This window comes from Poecilia reticulata, chromosome 7 (genome assembly GCF_904066995.2).
Source record: "Poecilia reticulata chromosome 7, P_reticulata-male-v2, whole genome shotgun sequence".
NCBI lineage: Eukaryota > Metazoa > Chordata > Actinopteri > Cyprinodontiformes > Poeciliidae > Poecilia > Poecilia reticulata.
Window position 1 is genome coordinate 30,441,246 of NC_088836.1, and position 22,290 is coordinate 30,463,535.

General features: G+C 39.6%; 1 protein-coding gene across 1 annotated transcript in view; it reads right to left on the minus strand.

Moving 5' to 3' along the window:
- Window positions 1-21,072, minus strand: part of LOC103467894 (monocarboxylate transporter 1-like) — a 26,644-nt gene extending 5,572 nt beyond the window's left edge. The window contains exons 1-2 of the mRNA XM_008414622.3: window positions 20,898-21,072; window positions 10,354-10,658 (exon numbers count right to left, since the gene is read on the minus strand). Of these exons, the coding sequence (XP_008412844.1) occupies window positions 10,354-10,570 (217 nt within the window). The 5' untranslated portion in view covers window positions 10,571-10,658; window positions 20,898-21,072. The remainder of the gene's footprint in view (window positions 1-10,353; window positions 10,659-20,897) is intronic.
- Window positions 21,073-22,290: the final 1,218 nt, after the last annotated feature.

Here is a 22,290-nt window from a genome sequence, read left to right on the forward strand (position 1 = left end):
GTGCTGGAGAGCTGCCACAGTCAGGGTGAATTGGTTCTGCATTGCACTTGCACTGGAGAGGTCACAAGAATGCACACATGGCTGCTTTACAGAGGACGCAGCAGAATCTGGATCACTCTTTGTTCGAGTCGGGACGTTTCCCTGAGGTTACATAAACTAATCTTCACTCTAAAGGAAGATGGAGCAGGAGTAAAGACCCGACGTTCCCAGGAATCCACAAGCCAGTCAACATATAGATTAAGACGAACCATGTTTAGCTTCCAGCTTCTAATTATAGCAGCAACGCTTCTCAGGCTGCAGCAGCATCGGTTTATTTATTAACCACAATCTGACAGAGGAAACTTCTCCGCTGAGTGTTTAGGCTGATCTGAAGCATTGAAGGTAGAGTTGCTGCAGCTGGTGATGAGTCAGTCCCAACAGCTTCAAACTAGAGATACAAGAGGAGAAAAGAAGCAGCTGATTGGAGCAGAGCCAATGAAGGCGCTGCACCAGCTGCATGACTTGTAAACCGGCCTCAATCCATCTGCAGAGCCTTTAAGAGAACAGATGAACACTTTGGGTGACTAAACACCGGCCCTGTTTAGTCTGCTTTGATCAAAATTTGGTTTGTTTGTATAGAAGGTCTGGTTTGTTCGGGGAGGTGTGACCAAAAACAAACATGAAGTCTGATCCACCTAAAAACCTACGTCTTGGTTCACTTCTGGACTAGAGCATAGAGCATTCTGGGTAAATGCAACCAAAACAAACCAGTGTCTGAGAACTGGCTCGTGATCTTCTGCCAAAAAGAGAAATCCCACAACCCCTAAAATATAACAGCGCTTCATTTGTTTATATTTCATGAAGGACGCAGATGCACTCAAGTGTCGTCTTGTGTCATTTCCTTCAGTCATTCCTGTTCCCCTCCTCGCCACCACAGGCAAGAAGGGGAACAGATTTTTCAAACTTTATAATTGGGATCCACAGTTTATCGGACTTATCGGTCCGATAAGTAGACAATAAATTATTACAGAAGTTATTGCAATAAACGATAATATTGCCGTTTTGAGACGATTTTCAAGTAATATAATGGTAATGACAGAAAGAACACATTCTCAAAGATAAAGAAACTTTAAATTACAGCAAACATTTAATACTGGAACTGGAAGACATTTTAAATATCCAAAATAAATAAAACAAATTCTAAACTAAATGCTCCTTCAAAACAAATGGCTGGTTGAGACCAAAGCACCAGACTGAAAACTTATAAAATTTTTGGTAGAAAGAAAGAAAAGAGAAAAACAATAAGTCATGTAAATGAAAATTGAGCTCTTCTTAAATAAAAAGGCAACAAATGTCAAGTTTTCTTTAGGATGCGTTTCCCCTTCACAGATTTTACACCACTTATGGTATCAGATTTTATGAAATTACTACAGCATGTGTGCTTTATAATTAGAAATATTCCTTTAATTCATCTCAGACGACCAACACAGACCATTAGAGGTTCAGCGTCATGTTAAACTACTGAATCCGGAGCACATCTGCAGAAACTCTGTCCATCCAGAATCATTTCCTGCCCGCAGACCGCATGAGACATCATTAACCTTCACGTCAGCTTTCCCACTCTGGTGGAAAAAAATAGAGCTGTTGTTGCCGATCAGAGCCACAAACGAAACATCCTTCAGTTACAGGAATAGTTACAGATCTTGCTTGTTTGTAAACACGTCCAGGAAGCTTAGGAAAACCTGAACCAACCAACTCTCTTAGCGACTAATCGCCTTAGTCTCTTTTACAGGACGGATTAAACGAGCTTTGACTTCAGCGCTACCGAAAGTGAAGAAAATTAAACAGTTCAATTGCAGGTCAAAGCTACCAGCCTGAAGACAGACTGATTCAATTAACATGAAAGCGATAATCGAAACTGCTTGTTTAATACAGTTTTCTCCGGTTTACCTGAGCATGTGCGTCATTTGTGTACTACGGCAACCTGGAGAGGCGGTCCAGCCGTGCAACAATGCATGATTTGCAGGACAAACGGTCCGTTGTTGCGGCAGCAGCGGAGGAGACATGAGAGCTGTAGCTTCGAATACAAACCCACAGGAGAGGAGGAAAGAGATTTCCTTTGTAGGAAACCCAACTGTGTGGTACTTTAACAGAACCATTTCAAACAGATTCAACATGGCTGCCGCTTACATTAGATTGTAAATCACTTAAAATTAGTTCAGCCATTTTTTAAAAATTGGTCTTCAAAAAAATCTGCCACTGTCCACTTTTGTTCAGCTGTGGACTGAGTTACAGCAAATATTTTATTGTCTAGCAATTTGATTCAATTCCAATCAAATCATTGGAGTCATGATTTGATTCAGAAACAAATCTTTCCATTAGCGGAACAAGTCAGTGTTGGGCCGGGGGGCGGGGTCAATGACCGGGCGTTGGCTTGGGTTGGGGGCGGTGCTGTTTGGGCAGCGTTTCTTGTTTCATTTTTACCTAGGAAGCACATTGACTAAACCGTGAGTCAAACAGTCACTGGGACTGACTACTATATATTCCATTGAGAGAGAGTAACTTTAACATTACATACACCTTTCTGAACAGGCGAGGGCGCACTTTCTCAATCTATAATCAGACATTAAAGCGACTTGAAACCATTCCTCCCTCCCTGGCACCTCCAGACCCGGGCCCCCATGGGCACCCATCCGGGCCAGGGGGCAGCTGCCCCCCAGACCCCCCTATAGCTCCGGGCCTGAATCTTTCTATTCAAAACGGTAAAAAAAAAAAAAAAGTGTTTAATTGGATGGTAAGAGAAAAAGACTACAAAACGAAAAACTAAATTACCCAACGTTTCATATTGTATCAAATGTCAGTAGTTTACATAAAATACACAAAAATATGTTTATGCATAAATTTTTGTTACTTAAATTACAAATATTAGGTCAGCTCAGCTGTGTGGATTTCTTAAGAAATACATCAGAATTATTTAAAATAATATATTTTTGCAAGCCGACAAAAAAATCAAAAATAAAAATCTGCCAAAATTAACCAGTCAGTCTTTTCAAACAATCTGTGATCAGTCAGGAAACTTCAATCTGCACTCCTAAATATATTTTAGTCTGATTAAACAGATTTAAGCAAAACCTCTAAAAGAAAACTGCATTTTTTTTCCTTTTTAAGGCCACAAGAGGAGATGAAGCAAGACTTTCAGTAGATTAAGGCTACAAAGTACAGGATTGATGTTCTGTTTCATGCTTTTGACAGCAATAACAGCTTCAAGCACAAATACTGCTGATTAAAAACAAACCCATACAGGTAATGCGCTTCTTTAGGACACAGTCACAAAAATAATGTGATTTGAGTCACTAAACTGCTCACAGTAACTGCATTTAATCATATTTACAAATGTATTGATAGAATAATTCAAATAATATGTACAGTTTGTGGTATTAAACAATTGGAATTTGTGAAAACAATACATCAGAATTGTTATACTAAGAAATTTATCATGATAAATGATAAACTTTCAACAACAACGGATCATAAATCAGCTGAATAACAAAAATCCAAGACATTTTATGTGTTCAAACCATGAATTATTTGGCCTGAACTTCTAATTTATGATGCGTCTGACACATCTGCTTGTCCTTTTAAATCAAATTGAGCTTCATCATAGCTGTGGTTAACATACCACAGTCCGAACAACAACTTTAACAAAATCCGTTTCCTCTAAAATGACCTCGTTGACTTCACTTCCCATAAGCAGATAAATCGCTGAAGGTTCCAGAGAAGAGTTTCACTTTATCCATCAGTGAATTATTAATGTCTAATGTGGGGTTTTAAATAGCCATCCCACAACGATAGTAGGTGTTAATGCTTTGCTAAAGGGCAGGAGAGAAATGAGTAAAAAAAAAAAAACCCTGTTTATATGAAGAGCATAACTGAAATGATGTGTGCCAACATGTCGAGCATCTTGTTCGCAGTGACTCAGCAGTCTGTGACGTCAACCTGAATGAGTAGCCGTTTCTAAAAGCTTTGTGGAAGTCAGAGTGTCTACGTGCGCCACCTCACATGAACCGCGGTGCGACTCAAACAGCGAGCACACACGTTCAGTCTAGCTCCTGTTCAGATGTAGCTTCTGCAATCCTAATGACCGTAACAGGGAGTCACCGTCAATTATGAAATAAAGAAAAGGTTCAGAATGAAACGCTTCGACATCTGGATCCTGTTATGCAACTTTTACTCCTCCCCTGTTTCTTCTGCCTTGTAATTTCAAACTTGATGAAAAGTGCAGCAGGCGGGGCGGCTGCGCGTACTGCAGAGTCAGGAGGAGTAATGAAGGAACACAAAAAGCCAGAAAGTCCTGGTGAATAAGGAAAGCGCTCGCTTTGTGTTGAGACAAGAAGGGAAACCCAATTCCTCCTGGAACTGGATCGCTCTTTGTTCATAGAGGGAAAAAAGCCAAGGAACGAGATCAGGACAGCCGGGTTTGCTTTGTGTCAGCTGAGTTGAAGATAAAAATAATCAGATATTCAGACCCTTCTCGTTGGATCAGGTTTTCTTCTGCATGACTGAACCGTTTTAACAAGTTGCTTCATTGTAAATGTGCAGAAAATAAATATCAGCTAAAATACATAAAAGAGAAATCCAACCTGCTGTTTAGAGTACATCAGCTGCATGCAGCTTATTTTCAGAACATCTGTTTACATCAAAGTAACTTATTGATCCAATCAATAGATTGATTCCAGTGAAGAAATCAATTTTTCTGATTCTCATGAAGTCCAGCTTGAGCATGTTATGCCTGGCACTTAAAATGTATGGAAAGCTCATAGGGTACGTAATTGATTTTTTTTTTCTGCTTTGAATTTGAAGAAACTAGTAATCTTCAACTTCAAGGTAAAAATGAGGTGGCACAGACTCACTTTTCTTTGCAACTACCATATTTTCAGCACTATAAGGCGCACCTAAAAACCTTGAATTTCCTCAAAAGCTGACAGTGCGCCTTATAATCCGCTGCGCCTTATATATGGACCAATATTGAGCCACAACAGGTCTAGCAACTATGGTAAGCAGCCTAAGACTTAATTTTCCCACGTAGAAGAAGAAGAAGAAGCAGCGCGCGGTGCATGCTCGGATAATTGTCAGAACGCTGGTTTGTTAATAAAGTTTGACTGACCTATCTACCTACCGACCGTCTAGAATCAGGTCGTCTGCAGGTCATTTAGCATGACATTCTCCACAAACATGCTGTGCGGGAACGGAGAAGGGTGACCATCGTCCGGCCCAGTCGCGGAAGGCTCTCCTCGCCGACCGGAGTCGGACTGTTTTGTTGACATTCCCTTTAGTCCAGCTAGTGGATGCATAACGTAACTCCAGCCTCTACTGTAGTGTCTATTCTATGCGCCTTATATATGAAAAAAGTTTTAAAATAGGCCATTCATTGAAGGTGCGCCTTATAATCCGGTGCGTCTTATAGTGCAGAAAATACGGTACTCAAAAATTAAAAGTAAAAAATAAGAAACTTCCGAGTCGCAATCTGGCACAAGAAAATGGTTGTGTGTAAACAAACGTATTTAGAATCAAATGATAACTAAAAGTTAGAAACAACTAACTGCAGCAAAGATGGATGAAAACCAAAGTATTTGAAAAACATCTGGTCAACAATCATTTTAGGATGGGAAGCCATTTTTATCCTCAGTTGTGCAAATTAAAACTTGTTTAGAGCTGCAAAAGTTGAATAAGTTTTAAATTTAGCTAAAAATTTAAAACTTAAAATCCACTGTACAAAACTTTAAAGACCCACAATTTTATTTCTATTTTTTAAATTTAAAAAATTGAAACATTTGTGGAAAAAGCGGCTTACAACCCAATTACAAAAGAATTCTAAAAAGGTATAGATTAGTTAATTTTAGTGGAAATTCAATACAATTATTCCATGAAAAAACTGAAAATTAGCTAAAAAAATATTTCACACAGTATCCATAAGAGGCAGGAATTTATTACATCATTAATGTGAAAAAGAAGTTTCATTTATCACAACTATAAGTTCCCATTAATGACGCTTGAAACCCCTGGACATTTAGAATAGTTATTTTTTAATCATTTTCTCTTCTGCTTTTTCCATAATAAAATTAATATAGATCATTTTGAAAATATATCATTAAATGCAGTTATTGTGCACAGGTTGGGGATGAGAATCACTTTAATTGCTGCCGTGTCCTGAAGAAGCTTATTTTGTAAGTTTGACTGCAGTAACATGTAGTTGCCTGCAATAAAACTACTAAATAGAAGTGGTAAAAAATTATTTTTTTTGTTTTTAGGCAACAATGAAGGTGTTACAAACCACTTGTTTAGGAGGATAAAGACCAATGCATCAGCAAAGGCAAAAAAAAAAAAAAAACCTCACAAAATCTTTCATTTCTATCATAGCCATCTGCTTACAGTACAATCAATTTGTTCTAGGGCTGAAACGATTCCTCGAGTGATTCGAGTACCTCGATTATTAAAATTCCTCGAGGAAAATTGACCTGCCTCGAAGCTTCTTTAATTTATGTTTTATCATTTAGCGCACCGTGTTTCAGCCTGAACATTATTTGCGTTGCGCGGAGCTCTGACTTCCGCCTCTGAGTTGTTGACGGAAGCTACGTGTTAGCGGCATAACATCCAATCTTCAAGTTCGGCCCGTGGGGATTTTACTAATTGGTGATAATTCCGGGTTTTCATCGTTTTTGTGGGACCAATAAACATCCTTAAAATGACCGGCGCGATGCCGGGAGTTCGGCAGCCTTTCTGCTCCGGAGCTGCTGGTTGAACGGCGGGAAGAAGCTGAGGAGGATTTCTACAGGTGAGCGGAGAGACTGAACACGGCGGGCGGCTGAGGGTTGATGCTTACAGGGTAAGAGCAGCTTACGGACGAACCGCACAATAAACTTATATCATCCCGGTCTGAACAAACGGGAGGCGGAACATGGCTGGTAGATGAGTTTCTGAACGGAGGAGCCGGAAATATCCCGTATTGCCCCCCCGGTCTACAAAAAAGTAACTGGTAGGGAAGCACAAATGTGGAAAAAATAGACTGATGTTGATATCCGATAGTAACACTGGTGTTATGGAAGATTTACCAATATTTTATTTCATAATTGTTTTTATCCGATTACTCGATTAATCGTAAGAAAAATCTATAGATTACTCGATTACTAAAATAATCGTTTACAACAGCCCTAATTTGTTCACTTCAACAGAATAGATATGAAAATGGAGCTGAAAGATAAACAAGCTATTATGTTCAAATGTCAAATACCAACACTTTGAGTTTTTGCCCTTCATGTTTGGTTGTCAATCAAGTGTCAGGATCTAAAGATCCAAACTGCACATAAATACAGCAGAATGACTGAAATGTTTCAGATTTTAAGGTATCGACATGTTTGATCAAAGAACTGTAGAAATAACTCCAGATGAAAGGCATCAAGACGTCGCATTTAAAACGCACTGAACTTCACATTAATCAGCAGCAGCGCAAGGTAAGCTCGTCAACGTCTCGTCATCTTACATTTTTAGGATTTTTAGTATCCTAGTTTCCTCAGAAACTAGGTTGCCAACTTTCAGGGTTTGTACTTTTCCCCACAGTAAATTCAAGCACTTTTCAAGGAATTTCAAGGTGAGTTTAAGCTTTTGCAGCACCAAACTTTAGAGATAAAAACAAAAAAACTACAGTTTCAATTCACAAAAATATATTTTATTACCGTTAATTTTTTGTGAATGTGTTCTACATGCTACAACAGGGACAATGTCATTTCCATTTGAATGATTTATCGTTTCCCCCTTTCTACCAAAAACCAGAGGATAAAAGTCTTCAGTCTGGTGTTTTGGTCTCAATTTGTCCATTTTTTGAAAGAATTTTGCTAAAAGAGATTTCATAATTAATTTTATTTGTCGTTTTGTTAATTTATTTTGTAGATTTAAAATGTCTTCCGGTTCCAGTGTTAAACATTCATTAAATTTAAAGTTTCTTCATCTTTGAGAATGTGTTCTTGAATTATTACCATTATATTAATTGAAAATTTGTCTCAAAAAATAATAATAATAATATTGATTATCCCAATAAAGTCTGGGACAATTTATCGTCCAGTAAAATTTGTTATATCTGTATGAAAATATGTGAATTCAACTGTAAACATTTTTCAAATTTAGGTTTTTAAATCAAGCAAAACTGTGCAGCTTGGATATAAAGCATTTTACAAACCTTGAAAACACCTAAATGAAGTTCAGTGGTTTTAAGGATTTCAAGCATCTATACAAATCCTGAGTTTTGAAGGAGTTCAGTTTAATGTTGCACAAACCCAACAGCTCTAGATTGCAGTGCTGTGTTTTTATTCCCGGTGTTAAAGCAGACTAAATATTGAGATAAGTCAGTCATTAATTCGCCGTGTGTTCGTTGTCCAGAAGCTTTAGCTGGATTACATCACAACAAACAAGCGTTCGTGTTGCAACTCCACCTGCAAGCAGACCTGAGCGTGCATTTCTACATCGTCATGGATCACACCTCTGCTTACCCAACCAAGGGAATGAAAACAAAAAAGAAGAGATAAAGCATGGTTTTGTCTCGATTCACTGGAGAGAGACAGATAAGGAGGTAAAGAAGCAGAAATGTCACGCCTGATGCTTTACAAAAAGAGCCGTTTTATGAAATCAGTAAAAGAAATCGATGTACTCTGGTAATCCTGTTTTGCTGTCGGACAAGGCAAAACAGGAGACCTCAGGATAATCCCATCTGAGCTCCAACAGCGGGAAATTGGATCGCTCAGATTCACCTGCTGAGTCTTACTCCAGAAAAAACTATTTACTACTGCTTCACCCCAAAAGCCCCATACTTCTCCTCTCGAAATGAATCCAGCATTAAATTTCCTGTTGAAACTTCAGAGACTGTTCAGGAGACAGAAGACGTCTTTTTTTTTTTTCTTTTTTTTTAAGGAAAGGCATTCCTCAGACCTACCGACTGAATGTTTAGTGTCACTTTCATCATCTACTCACTCACCAGATGAGACAAATGATTGACAAGATATTTCTGTTATTTCATGAAAATATTCCAGCTACAGTGGGAAGCTTGCAGCAAGAGATATCCCACAAGTTTTACTGGCAGGTCAAAAATAAAATACCAGAATCAACTTAGATCTATTAGAAATTCCACATTTTAGCCAATTCACTGCAAAAACAAAATATTAAAGTATTTCTGATGTGGTTTCTAGTGAAATAAGAAAACTTAAGTCACTTATGAGCAAGAAATAGGAGCTTTAGAATAAAAAAAATCCTTAGTATTAAAAAAGTACCATTTTCACAAGCATTTTATTTCACTTATAACATGGAAAAAATGTCCTGTAAGTGAAATAACCTGCCAATGGGACTAGAACTTTTTCATCAATATGAAAAGTATTGACTTAAAAACAGGCTCCTGTGTTTTAAAAAAAGTTATTTTGTCTCATTTAAAATGTGTAGAAACTAGACCAAAATTGCTTGGTAAAATTTTGTGCTTTTGGTAGTGTAGCTAACAAATGTGTAAATTAACAGAAGTAATAATTTATTTGAATATTCCCACCTCCACTACATTTTCTACGGGGCAGGGTGTCCAAAGTGATGGACTGAGACCTGAGCCTTCAGAGTCACATAAAGACGGTTACAAAGTCGGCCTTCTATCGTCTGAAGAACATTTCCAGGATTAGAGGACCAATGTTTCAGTGAGATCTAAAGAAACTCATCCATGCGGTTATCTGTAGTCGTAGTGATTACTACAAGAGTCTTCAGAGGTCCACCTAAAAATAAAAAAATATACTTGCAGCTGCTGTTCTGACTAAAACCAGAAAGATGGAGCACATCACCCCAGTTGTAAAGTCCCTACACTGGGTCCCTGTAGCTCAGAGAATAGACTTTAAAATACCATTAGTTTATAAACAGCTCAGCATCACAGTACATTAAAGATCTGCTGCTGTTGTATGAACCTTCCAGACCTCTCAGGTCTTCTGGTTCTGATCTGCATCCCCAGAACCAAACATGGAGAAGCAGCAGTCAGCTTCTATGCCCCACAAATCTGGAACAAACTTCCAGAAAACTGTAAAAACAGCCAAAACACAAAGTTCCTTTAAAAAGCCACCTGTTTGGAGTTACCTTTGAACCACAATCAATGAAGCGTTGACCGACATATTTAGTGAGTATTGATGAAAGCACTTGATGTAATGTCTGTTATTGGTTTCCACAGCTGTTGACTAAATGATGCGTTTGTTTTCATGACGTAAAGCACTTTGAGCTGCCATACCGATGAAATGTGTTCCACAGATAAACCCGATTGGTTGAAAAGCTGTGGGTTCTCGGTGTCGGAGCGCCTGGACGTCTTACCTCCGCCGTACATGACGGCCAGCATGATGGAGGAAATCCAGGAGACCTGGCTGGGCGTGGCGTCGAAGATGACCTCGATCTCCTTGAAGAAGACCGTGATGGACTTTGGGAAGGCGTAGGAGAAGCCGATGCAGATGAAGGCGCCCGCCACCACGGCCCAGCCCCAACCCCCTTCAGGTGGGGTGTATCCCACAGGTCCACCCACTGCTGGAGGCATAATGGCTCAGAGGCGAAGCAGACGACTGCGGCGGCGTACGGACTCGACTTGGTGGGGGAAGAGCTCGGATCAGGCTTCAAAACAGCACCTGTGTGGAAAAACAATGAAGCAAAGGTTTAATATATTTCCTAAATTCTGATTTATTAATATTTTATCCAAGTCAGCTGTAAAACAAAATGAGTTTTACATTTTCTCGTCCCTCTGAACAAAGTTTTGTTTCTGCAGACATCATGAGAGAAGACTAGAATTGCAATTCAATGAAGTCACATGAAAATAAAGTTGAAATAATGCAAGAATAAAGCCAAGAATCTGGAACTTACAGAAAACTGCAAAACAGCTGAAACAGGGCCTTCCTTCAAATCAAGGCTACAAATACACTTGATGGGTTGATTATTACCAGAATAAAGCCGTAATGTTAGGAGAATGACAGAAATCACACAAACAAATGAGAAAAGTTGAGCTTAGAGTTTAGTATCAGTTTTACAAATAAGATTGCGCTTCAAATTGGAACAGTGTAAAACTATTTTCAGCAGGAGGATTTAGAAAAACTGTTGTTGCACAATTGTATCAAAGAATACAGCAGAATTACTGCAATCAAATCCTGATAACACTACAAGTTTCCCCCAATCAAAAGAACGTTTTTCATTCTTCTGGAGAAATTGTGTCTTTATTCTACTAATATGACTGCCACATTGTTTAAAAATATTAAATATGCATACCTACATACATACAGGTCCTTCTCAAAAAAATTAGCATATTGTGATAAAGTTCATTATTTTCCATAATGTAATGATAAAAATTAAACTCATATTTTAGATTCATTGCACACCAACTGAAATATTTCAGGTCTTTTATTGTTTTAATACTGATGATTTTGGCATTCAGCTCATGAAACCCCAAAATTCCGGTCTCCAAAAATTAGCATATTTCATCCGACCAATAAAAGAAAAGTGTTTTAATACCAAAAAAAGTCAACCTTCAAATAATTACGTTCAGGTATGCACTCAATACTTGGTCAGGAATCCTTTTGCAGCCTTCAAGGCGGCATGGAGGCAATCAGCCTGTGGCACTGCTGAGGTGTTATGGAGCCCAGGATGCTTTGATAGCGGCTTTAAGCTGATGCAGAGTTTTGGGTCTTGCGTCTCTCAACTTTCTCTTCACAATATCCCAAAGATTCTCTATGGGGTTCAGGTCAGGAGAGTTGGCAGGTCAACTGAGCACAGTAGTACCATGGCCAGTAATACCAGTGGTTTTGGCTCTGTGAGCAGGTGCCAGGTTGTGCTGAAAATGAAATCTTCATCTCCATAAAGCTTTTCAGCAGATTGAAGCATGAAGTTCTCCAAAATCCTCTGATAGCTGCTGCATTGACCCTGCCCTTGATAAAACACAGTGGACCAACACCAGCAGCTGACATGGCTCCCCAGACCATCACTGACTGTGGGTACTGGACACTGGACTTCTGGCCTTTTGGCATTTCCTTCTCCCCAGCCTTCCTCCAGACTCTGGCACCTTGATTTCTGAATGACATGCAAAATTTGCTTTCATCCAAAAAAAAAGTACTTTGGACCACTGAGCAACAGTCCAGTGCTGCTTCTCTGTAACCAGGTCAGGCGCTTCTGCCGCTGTTTCTGGTTCAAAAGTGGCTTGACCTTTGACCTGGGGAATGCGGGACCTGTAGCCCATTTCCTGCACACGCCTGTGCTTGGTGGCTCTGGATGTTTCTACTCCAGACTCAGTCCACTGCTTCCTCAGGTCCCCCAAGTTCTGGAATCGGCCGTTCTCCACAATCCTCCTCAGGGTCCGGTCACCTCTTCTCGTGTGCAGCGTTTCCTGCCACACTTTTTCTTTCCCACTGAGGCGCCTTGATACAGAACTCTGGGAACAGCCTATTCGTTCAGAAATGTCTTTCTGTGTCTTACCCTCTTGCTTGAGGGCGTCAGTGATGGCCTTCTGGACAGCAGCCAGGTCAGCAGTCTTACCCATGATTGCGGTTTTGAGTAATGAACCAGGCTGGGAGTTTTTAAAAGCCTCAGGAATCTTTTGCAGGTGTTTAGAGTTACTTTGTTGATTCAGATGATGAGGTTAACGGCTCGTTCAGAGAACCTGTTCATGATATGCTAATTTTTTGAGACAGGGATTTTGGGTTTTCATGAGCTTTATGCCAAAATAATCAGTATTAAAACAATAAAAGACCTGAAATATTTCAGTTGGTGTGCAATGAATCTAAAATATATGACATTTTAATTTTTATCATTTTTACATTATGGAAAATAATTAACTTTATGACAATATGCTAATTTTTTGAGAAGGACCTGTACATATAGTAAACATGGGTTTGGATTCAGAAAAGTTAAACAGTTTGCCAAAATCTTCAGTTGGGTTGGAGTTATTATTTTTAATGATGAAACTGATTTTGTTCTGTGGATGAAACACAAAAATGCATAAAAATGTCTATTTTCTAAATATTCAGCTGGACATGGCTTTATTAAACTGAAAATATTTTGTGATAAATTTAAGAAGTTAATTTCTGACGTCATGGCAGAGAATGTCCTAGTTTACAAATTGTAAATGTATGCCTTTAAATTTAGATGTTTCTTTCCATACGTGAAAACCATCTCAAAACGTCTGTATTAATTTGTAAAAATGTACCCTGAGGTCACAATTTTAGCCCTGATACTCTATAATATGAATGTGTTGACATTATTTTAGCTATTTCTGTTGCAGAAGACAAAAAAAAGCCAGTTTTGTTGTCCTAGTAACCTATCACACAGTTACAGTGGATAAGCAAGCACAATGCCAGAGCCTATTCGATCAAAATATCCTTTTTCCCCTTATTTAGGTCACATGCAGCTGCTATGATCATCAGCTCTGCTTCTGTTTGGTTCATTTACCTTACATGGCATTCTATACTCCAAAATAACCTCTCCCTGTAGATTAAACTTGGATAAATTACAACCAGCAGGGGAGAATAAACTGCTGTATGTGGAAAGGAGAGCTAATTAACAACCAGGGGTCAAGCACCCTACAAGGCTTTTAGCTCAGATCAGGCGGTAAACAAGCGAGCTCTGACAATCATTACGCAGAGCAACACGCTGACACCTCAGTGTGACGACACGCCTTTGCTTTCACTTGCATCAGCCAAATATTTAGCTTCCTATATCTTCACCACAAGGAGAAACTAGTTAAAAAAAAACGATGTGCTGATTTCTGCTTGAAAACAACCATTTTCACAGAACTGAAACTAAAAGGCACAGAAACAAACATTAGCATTAGCTGTAACCTCAGAGAGGACATGTTCCGTTTCATAACACGGCTTAGCTTTCAGCCCCTTCTTTCCTCCTTAGAGTTTCAGCCATGACGGTGAGGCGTTCACAGACCTGGTGTCATGATGCATCAGGCTGCAGACCTGGAGGAGGTCTGCAGCCTGATGCAGGCCTCCTCCAGGTCTGGACAGAAACGAGTCACATCTTTATGCCGATATGGAGGTAAGAGCATCCATCATCAGATCGTTTGAAATGATAGATTTTTCCCCATGGAGGTTATCGAAAATATTCCCAACAAAATGCAGCTTGGGAAGCTGAAATACTATACTTGACATTTTAAAATCAAACTCCATTTGCATGATTTATTGTTTCTCTTTTTTCCTCTTCACCAACAAATGGACGACAAAAGTCCTCAGTCTGGTACTTTGGTCCCAACTAGCCATTTGTTTGAAGGACAATTTTGTTTAGAGAGACTTCATCATTAATTTTATCCATTGTTTTGATTATTTATTTAGGATATTTAAAATGTTTACAAGCTACACTGTTAAATGTTCATTAGAAATTAAAACACCGTCACCAACTTAGCAACTATTGCTATGTTTAGCAATTTTTCAGACATTAGCAACTTTTTTCCCTAAATAAAAAAATTAAATAAAAAAATTCCAACTCCTGACTCACCCCCAGGTGGCGTGTGTCTGAGTGAGATGGGTTTTATACCTGACCTGGGCTGTGTGATGTAAACGTCAACCAACCAATAGGAAAACTCAAACGCAGTAGCCTCTTTTAAACCCATAGGTGGCAGCACTGAGACTGTTAGACAAAATATCACGGAATTAAACAAAACTTACTTGAACGTGATATAATTTGTACAGTAACAAAACACTGAACTCTGAAAACCACATTTATAGTTTATCTGCAAGAAAAAGTTGATTTGAGGTTTAGTTGTTTTTTTTAGTTTTAAGACTGAAAAAGCTAAATAAAAAGCCCACATATGGTGCAGAAATTCAAAAAGCAGATAAATTTGCTTAATTATTCACATTAAGACCTTTAAAAAAAAATTGACAAAATCTATTTTTCCTTGTTTAATTTCATGTTTCCATATTTATCTAGACCTGGAAAATGACCAGAAGAGTGCAACATGCATTTTGACAGCATGTTAAAGTTTAATTTTAACTCCGTTATAATACAGTTTGTGTGCAGCATACAGAATACAAAAAGAAAAATAAAAAAAAAATTGTGGGGAGGGGATCCTGACTACAGGTTAGTTCTGGTTTTTGGTTTCACTCAGAATGTGGTGCAAACTCATCCTCATCCATTACATCACATTACTTTCAAGTAATGTGGTAACTAAGTGAAGAAACACATACAGATGAAGCATGAACTTGACCTCATTCTGCCTGAAGTTTGCTGAACGCAAACATGTGCTACATTTCATCTGAGGAGCTCTGCGGCGGGTTTGCATTACAACACACATGCAGTGAAACGGGACGCCAGGGACACACGAGTCATAACTTCCAAAATGGAAACGTCACATTCAAACCACCTCTGGCCAGTTTGACAAGCATGAAAATGATCCGACCCCATGTCATGTACAGGAACACAAAGGAGCACCCGACTCTCCTGAAATAGTCACATTTAACCTTTAAAAACAGCAAGATATGAACACAAACACGAGGGAAACTCCATTTCCTCGTTAAATATTAAGAAAAAAATAAAATGTTTGCATTACTCTGGCAGCCATAAAACGACAGCACCGGCTGGATAAAACCGCAGAATTACCTCAGATATCAGCTACGAGTATCAGTTTGTGTGTTTACTCAGCTGAGAGCACTTGAGGTCAAGTCAATCACTCAGTACAAAACCTAGACCCCGTCCAACAGAGCAACTGATCCCCTCTAAAACGGTGAGTGCTGGAGGCTACTAAATGACAGAGCTGCCTTCTAATCCAGTGTGACCTCTGAGAAGTGCAAGTAACGCAGCAAAAAGGTCATCCAGGGGCTTCCGAGTAAACCTGGAACTCACTTGTTGGTCTGCTTGTGTCATAGAGAGGCGCTTAAAGCAAACGCTCCAGCGGACCCGAGTAAACCTCTGACCGGTCAGAGTCCGGCTACAACCAAAGAGGGAAAACACGAGTTCAGTTTCTGCAGCAGATCACACATCTGTTCCAAGATCAACGTCTGACAAAAACAACCCCCCTCCAACGGTTTCCTGCACTTCACTGTTAACTTAAGCAGCAGTGTGTTCAGGCAAAGAGCCTCAACCTCAGGCCCATCTCAGGCTTCCTGTACTGGACAGGAATGTGGCGACACAAAATACACCAAGAACATTCTCTTCCATACCTGCAATGCTGGTCAGAAGTTTGCATGCGCTCATATCTACAGTCACTCATTACAGCAAGAAACTAGCAATCAGGCTCGAAATCTGAGTGTAGTGATTGACCCAGACCTGAACTTTCAGAGCCACATAAAGACAGTTACAAAGCCAGCCTTCCATCACCTGAAGGCAAAATCTCCCCGCAAGATCTAGAGAAACTCATCCATGCATTTATCTTTACTCACATTGATTACTTCAACTGTGTCTTCACAGGTCTGCCTCTAGAGCTTCCTGGGACATTAGTCCTTTAATCCCAGAAATGTTCTTAAGGTGATAGAAGGCCGATTTTAGCTGTCTTAACGTGACTGAGGCGTGAGATCTGAGCCCATCACCACACAAAGCTTGGCAGAATTTTTTATGGGAGCTCACTGAGAATCTTTGTGTAAAATGTGTGTAAAACCGGCAAACATTGCAATAGTAAATAAAAGCATGTGATTGAGGCTTAACTTGCTAGAGGTCCATTTAAGCAAACCAAAGTAGGAGTGCACCAATTTATCCGCCGGCCAATATTCTTAATTTTGGAAGATTGTGATCTGCCGATACTTGCATGTGAAGCCAATTTTAGCTACCTCAGCCACTGTCCTCGTCGGCTCTGCAGGGAGAGGTTTGACCGATAGATCGGCAAACCAGGGCATGTCTGCATGTTTGCAGTCAACGATAGTCCTCCCACTGTTGCCAACTCAGCAACTTTCTTGCTATATTTAGCAACATTTTGGAAAAAAAAAAAAAAAAAAGATCAGAATCAGCAGGTCAGGCTTTTTAAAGATTGATAATCAGCGATCAGCCAGAAAGTACAATTGCAAAAGCAAAGTTCAATCTGTCCCAGTGTATGAAAGCTTTCAACTAGTAATGTCAGCACCAGTAAATGTAAAGTACGAGTCATATTTAGTGACTGATTTGGAAAATATCTGGAATTAGAGGAAAAGGTCAAATAATTTGCACTAATATTTAACCATTTACTAGCTACAATGCAGCTTCAGTTTTACAACAATAATCACAGTAAATCTTCCAGTGTCTGTGTTCAGACTGAAATCTTGCTAATGGGTAAAATTAATTTTGGTCCACTGTTAACGTGAAGCAGCCTCGGCGCAGTGGGATTAGAGCTGAACTGCCGTTTCCCCCAGGCGGTCCCACGGCTCCATGGTGAAGTGCAGATAGGCATCAGGATAGCGTGTGGGTGCCAGTAAAAGTGGGGCAAATCCTGGAGGAGTTCTCAATGAGGGCATTCATTCAGACGTCACAGATGCTTCATTCAGGCCGGAGCGGGATGCAAAAGTTACCTCAAATTTTTTATATGAAAACTGCAGCCAAACTTCATAAGAAATTTTCCCATTGTGCATAAAAATACTGTTAAAATTATTTAGCTCAAAGTAGTTTCCAAGTTATTTGCAGCTTTTCAAGCACAGGACAGTGAAGTCATTGAGTCACACAAAAAGAGGAAGAAAGCCATTAGCAGCATTAGCTTTATTGCTTCAAGGAATGAGTGAGCACAAGTTTTAAACCTGATTCAAATGTCACGAGAAAGTAAACCTGCTCTGCTGCTTTTTCTGTTGGATTTTAATGTTTTAAAACCAGGCAAACCTCAATTAGTGTAGCAGAACGCATTTAAATACATCAAGAAACCAAGTCAGATGCATCAACTTTACCAGTCATGTGAAGAACCTGTGATGTAAACATGCAAGACAAAAAACTGATTTTCCAGATAATTTCAACACTTAAGCCACTGGCTGCATCGTGCATGGCAACAATGCATCTTTTCAAACTGCGATAATAAAGATTAGATCCAACAATAAAGATTGCACAAAGCACTTTATTTTAGATAAAGGGTGCAGTCAGTCCAGTGTAAGGTTGCAAAAATATGACTGATGCAACACAATAAAAAAATAGATTCCATGTACCGTATTTTCCATACTATAAGGCGCACCTAAAAACCTTCAATTTCCTCAAAAGACGATAGTGCACCTTATATGTGGACCAATATTGAGACACAACAGGTCCGGCAACTACGGTAAGCAGCCGCCGACTTCATTATCCCCCGTAGAAGAAGAAGTGCGCAGTGCATGCTGGGATAGTTGTCAGATCGCAGGTTTGTTTATAAAGTTTGATAATGCATTTAAAGTCGGGGGGAGGCGGGCGAAGAGAGACAGAGACTGTGGTGGCAGCGTGTTGGTTGGTTTGTGTTACCCAGAATGCAGTTGGACACAATATCGCAACACCAACACCGTGAGTGAAACAATGACTGGAGCAGCTACTATGTAAAGTACTCGGGACCACTTCTTTACAAATGTGGATGTGTAATAATAGAGTACAGAACAAATCGGCAACCCAAACTGAAGCGTCTATTCTATGCGCCTTATATATGAATGAAGTTTTAAAATGGGCCATTCATTGAAGGTGCACCTTAAAACCCAGTGCGCCTTATAGTGCGGAAAATACGGTACTTGGTGCTTCCTGTTTCAAACAAGAGGTCTATTGCTTTAACTTCAAGATTAACAATCGAGATTACAAATTTCAGAGTACCAGGAGAAGCAGCAGCTTTGGGGCAACAGAACGTCACGTGAAGGTCATTTTAAATAATTCAAATCTGTGGCCAGATATTGGGATGTGTAGTTTTTTTTAAACTTACACCGTGACATTCAGAAAAGGTCAGGGTTCAGGGCCCAACACTCTCAGGAACATTTAAGCCGCGCACAAAGCAAAGGGCGCCGAAAATGACACAGCAGTCACTCACTTTCTGATCCACTTTTAGACAATATCTCCTGGTTACACACCTATTAATAAACAAGCGACTCGGTCCGGTTCTGGGACAATGGATTCCCTGCGAGTTCAGCGCGTGTGGCAGTCATGCGATCTTTCCACTGAGGTCTGACCTCCCGGAGCTGGCGAGTTGAACTCGTGCGCCGCTGTGCAGCAGATAGATAAGCGGTTAGCGAACGACCAGAAGAACTGCTGGAGCCAGGGAGGAAATCAAAGCCAATCCTCAAAACATTACAGATTACTACATGCAACTGGCTTTACGTCGAATCAGATTGGAGTTAATGGATGCAGCTTGGCTTATTTTTAGTAAATCTTCTTCAAATTACATTAGTTGACGTGTTTCTTGCAACTTTTCTGAGTCAACACCATATTCTTTAGAAACAAGCGTCGATTTACATGAACGCATTTCAGCAGCTGATGATTTAAAATAATTTCCTGTCATCTACTGTAAGAACATGTAGCCATGGGCGGTTCTAGATGGGGGCCAATGGGGGCCAGTGTCTCCCCTGTAGAACTGGTCCTGACTCTTGTACTAAACTAATTTTTTATGACTCATCTAGGAAGATTTTTTTAACCATGAGTTACACTTTAACGATGAATTGCTTCTGCCAGTGTTGGCCAGGATTCTCTTGTGAAAGAGATTTTTACTCTCAATTAGATTTTCATGTTAAAATAAAATTTGAAAATTAAGGGGTTGGACTTTTAAGTTCAGTCATATTGAGATGGAATTGGTTTTCATGTGCTAGATCAGGGCTCTGTGGCTCTCTAAATATATTAAAATAATATTTTATGTTTCATTCATTGTCCTGTTCTATGTGTTTTGTTGATTTTTTTTAAACCCACGTAGATCACACTCTGGCCTCCTTGACCAGGAATTTGATGAAAAGGTATAAAAATGGAATGAAAGTCTTAATATAAAATAAAATTATGTTACATTACATCTCTTAAATTGATAAACATTTCAAATTACAATGATAAATCTGTAGTAATTTGGTTTTAATCTCAACCGAGAGAGGTTTTGTTACTTTGGGAGCACCCACACAGAGTTAGCAGGACTTCCAAAAAGCTACACTGGTGGGTCTTCAAGGTACCATTGAGTTTAAAGCACAATTTAGGAAGTGAGTGAAAAGGTTGGAAAACAATGGCAACAAAAGATCCAATCAACCCAACATGCAAATTAGTCGCACAGAGGCTGGAGGGCCACACAATGGAGAAGCAAAATGATCCAAGAGGGAAATCAAATTTTTATTTTCTTATTGTTCAGCTGCTTTTTGATGGGAATCTGTTCATCTATAGGTTAAAAATTAAAAACTACATTTGTGAAATCCTTATTTTATTGCTGAAAACAGCACAAGCAGATACTTAAAATTGTCGTTTTTAATTTTCTTTAAAATGATCAAGTGGAATATTGCTTATACAAACTTTAATTTGATCAATTTTAACCTAAAAGCGAGATTATAGAGTTAACATTTTCTGTGTTTCAGGCTCAGTGTTCTTCAAACGCATCATAAATCCCTCCTGCCGGATCGTCAGGTCGGTTTTAAGGAGGACCGCGCCGGACCGGATGCTCAGCTGTGAAGTGGATCCCCCCCCCCCTCCCTTACCCTCTCCATCCACATGTGGATGTAAAAATAGCGCCATGCGGGCAGCATCACGCCACCCGGAATAAAGCTACGTCGGGACGGAGCGCCGCTGTGAAGCCGGTAGACGTGATCTTCTGCCGCAGTGGAGAGAGTAACGTGGACGGAGCGGTGCCCGAGCGCGAAGCTAAACACTCCACAATCTACCTGGCTAATTAGCGGTCGCTTAAAAAAAAAAAACAAGCTGTATTCCGTAACATAATAGAAAAATATCCACCATTTTTTTTTTTATTCAGAAATAGCTTCAGTGTGGCGCCACACCGCAGCACGCAGTGACGGGAGACGTTCACTCACCGCAGGGTTTCTTCGGCTCGGTGTCCGGCTGAAGCTCACTGTCTCCCCGTGGGAGTCCTTGCTTTCTGCGGTCCGATAGTAGCTTCGGGTCCCACTGACCTCAGTCTGTAACAGTCCAGCAGAAAAGGATGAGGAGGATGATGGCATTACGAACTACCTCTAGCGCATGCGTATAAGAAGCTGTGCCAGCCGCGGAGACGGAACGCACGTGCGCGTTGAGGGCGGAGCACTGCCTGAGCTGCACGTAGCTGATGGCAAGAGGTTTTAACATTTAATTGGATTACACTCACTTCTTTCTCACCTCTTATTTGTCCATAACAACGTTCTTTAGAGTCAAAGATGGTCAGCTTGTTTTCTGGAGGTAAAATAAACACCTTAATGTTAGATTCAGCTAGTAGAAGATATATCTTCTGCTCTTAAAAGGTCTAAATAATAAGAGTTTAAATCCAGCACATGCCAAATTACACTTGAATAATTTTAGTTTGGGAGCCATCCAGTTCATCTTTAACTTGCTGCTGGTACACACGAATTTCCCCACTTTGGAACAATGGAGAATATTTCTCATCTCTATTCTATATCGACACTGTTTACAGAAATGGGTCCAGATAGGATTGTCTGTGGCTTGCATATTGACCTCATGTTATTTGCTTTCATAAGCTTGATATGGACCACAATAGCTAAACGTGGGGCCCACATAAGTTCCTAGATGTGTTGCTTAATCTGAACAGATTTTTGTAATACCCACTTTAGACTTATATCTGGGTTTTATATAGGTGACACCATAAAGCCCAACCTCAGCCACATACACAGGTTAGTAGTGTTGGTACTGACTGAGAAGATGGTTAAAATCACACACCTTTGCATGAGTAATATTTTAAAACACATTTTTAAATATAAGCATTGTTTTGCACAAACCTGTCTTTTATTAATCCTCCATATTGATCATTAGCCTTTCCTCGGACATGATAACAAGCTGATTCAGTGTTATCATGAATCAGCTGGACTGGCATAAACCATACAGTGTAGTGGATCCAAAAGGTCAGGATTGAGAAACACTCCTGTAGTTCTGTCTTGTCTGGCACATTCCTACACTGCAGAAAATATTAAATATTACCACGTATTTCTGATCTAGTTTCCAGTGCAAATATCTTAGTACAGTTGATAAAAAAGTACTAATTACACTAGCAAATACATTTTCCCCATAATCTGCCAGTGGAACTAGTACTTTTTCCTTAATATTAAAGAATTACTCACTTAAAAGCTCCTGTATCTTGTTGAAAAGTTACTTATAAATTAGTTATGCCTTATTTCAAGTTTACTAAGATATTTTCACCAGAAACTAGATCAAAAATACGTGGTAATATTTCGTGTTTTTGCAGTGTGTAAATAACTT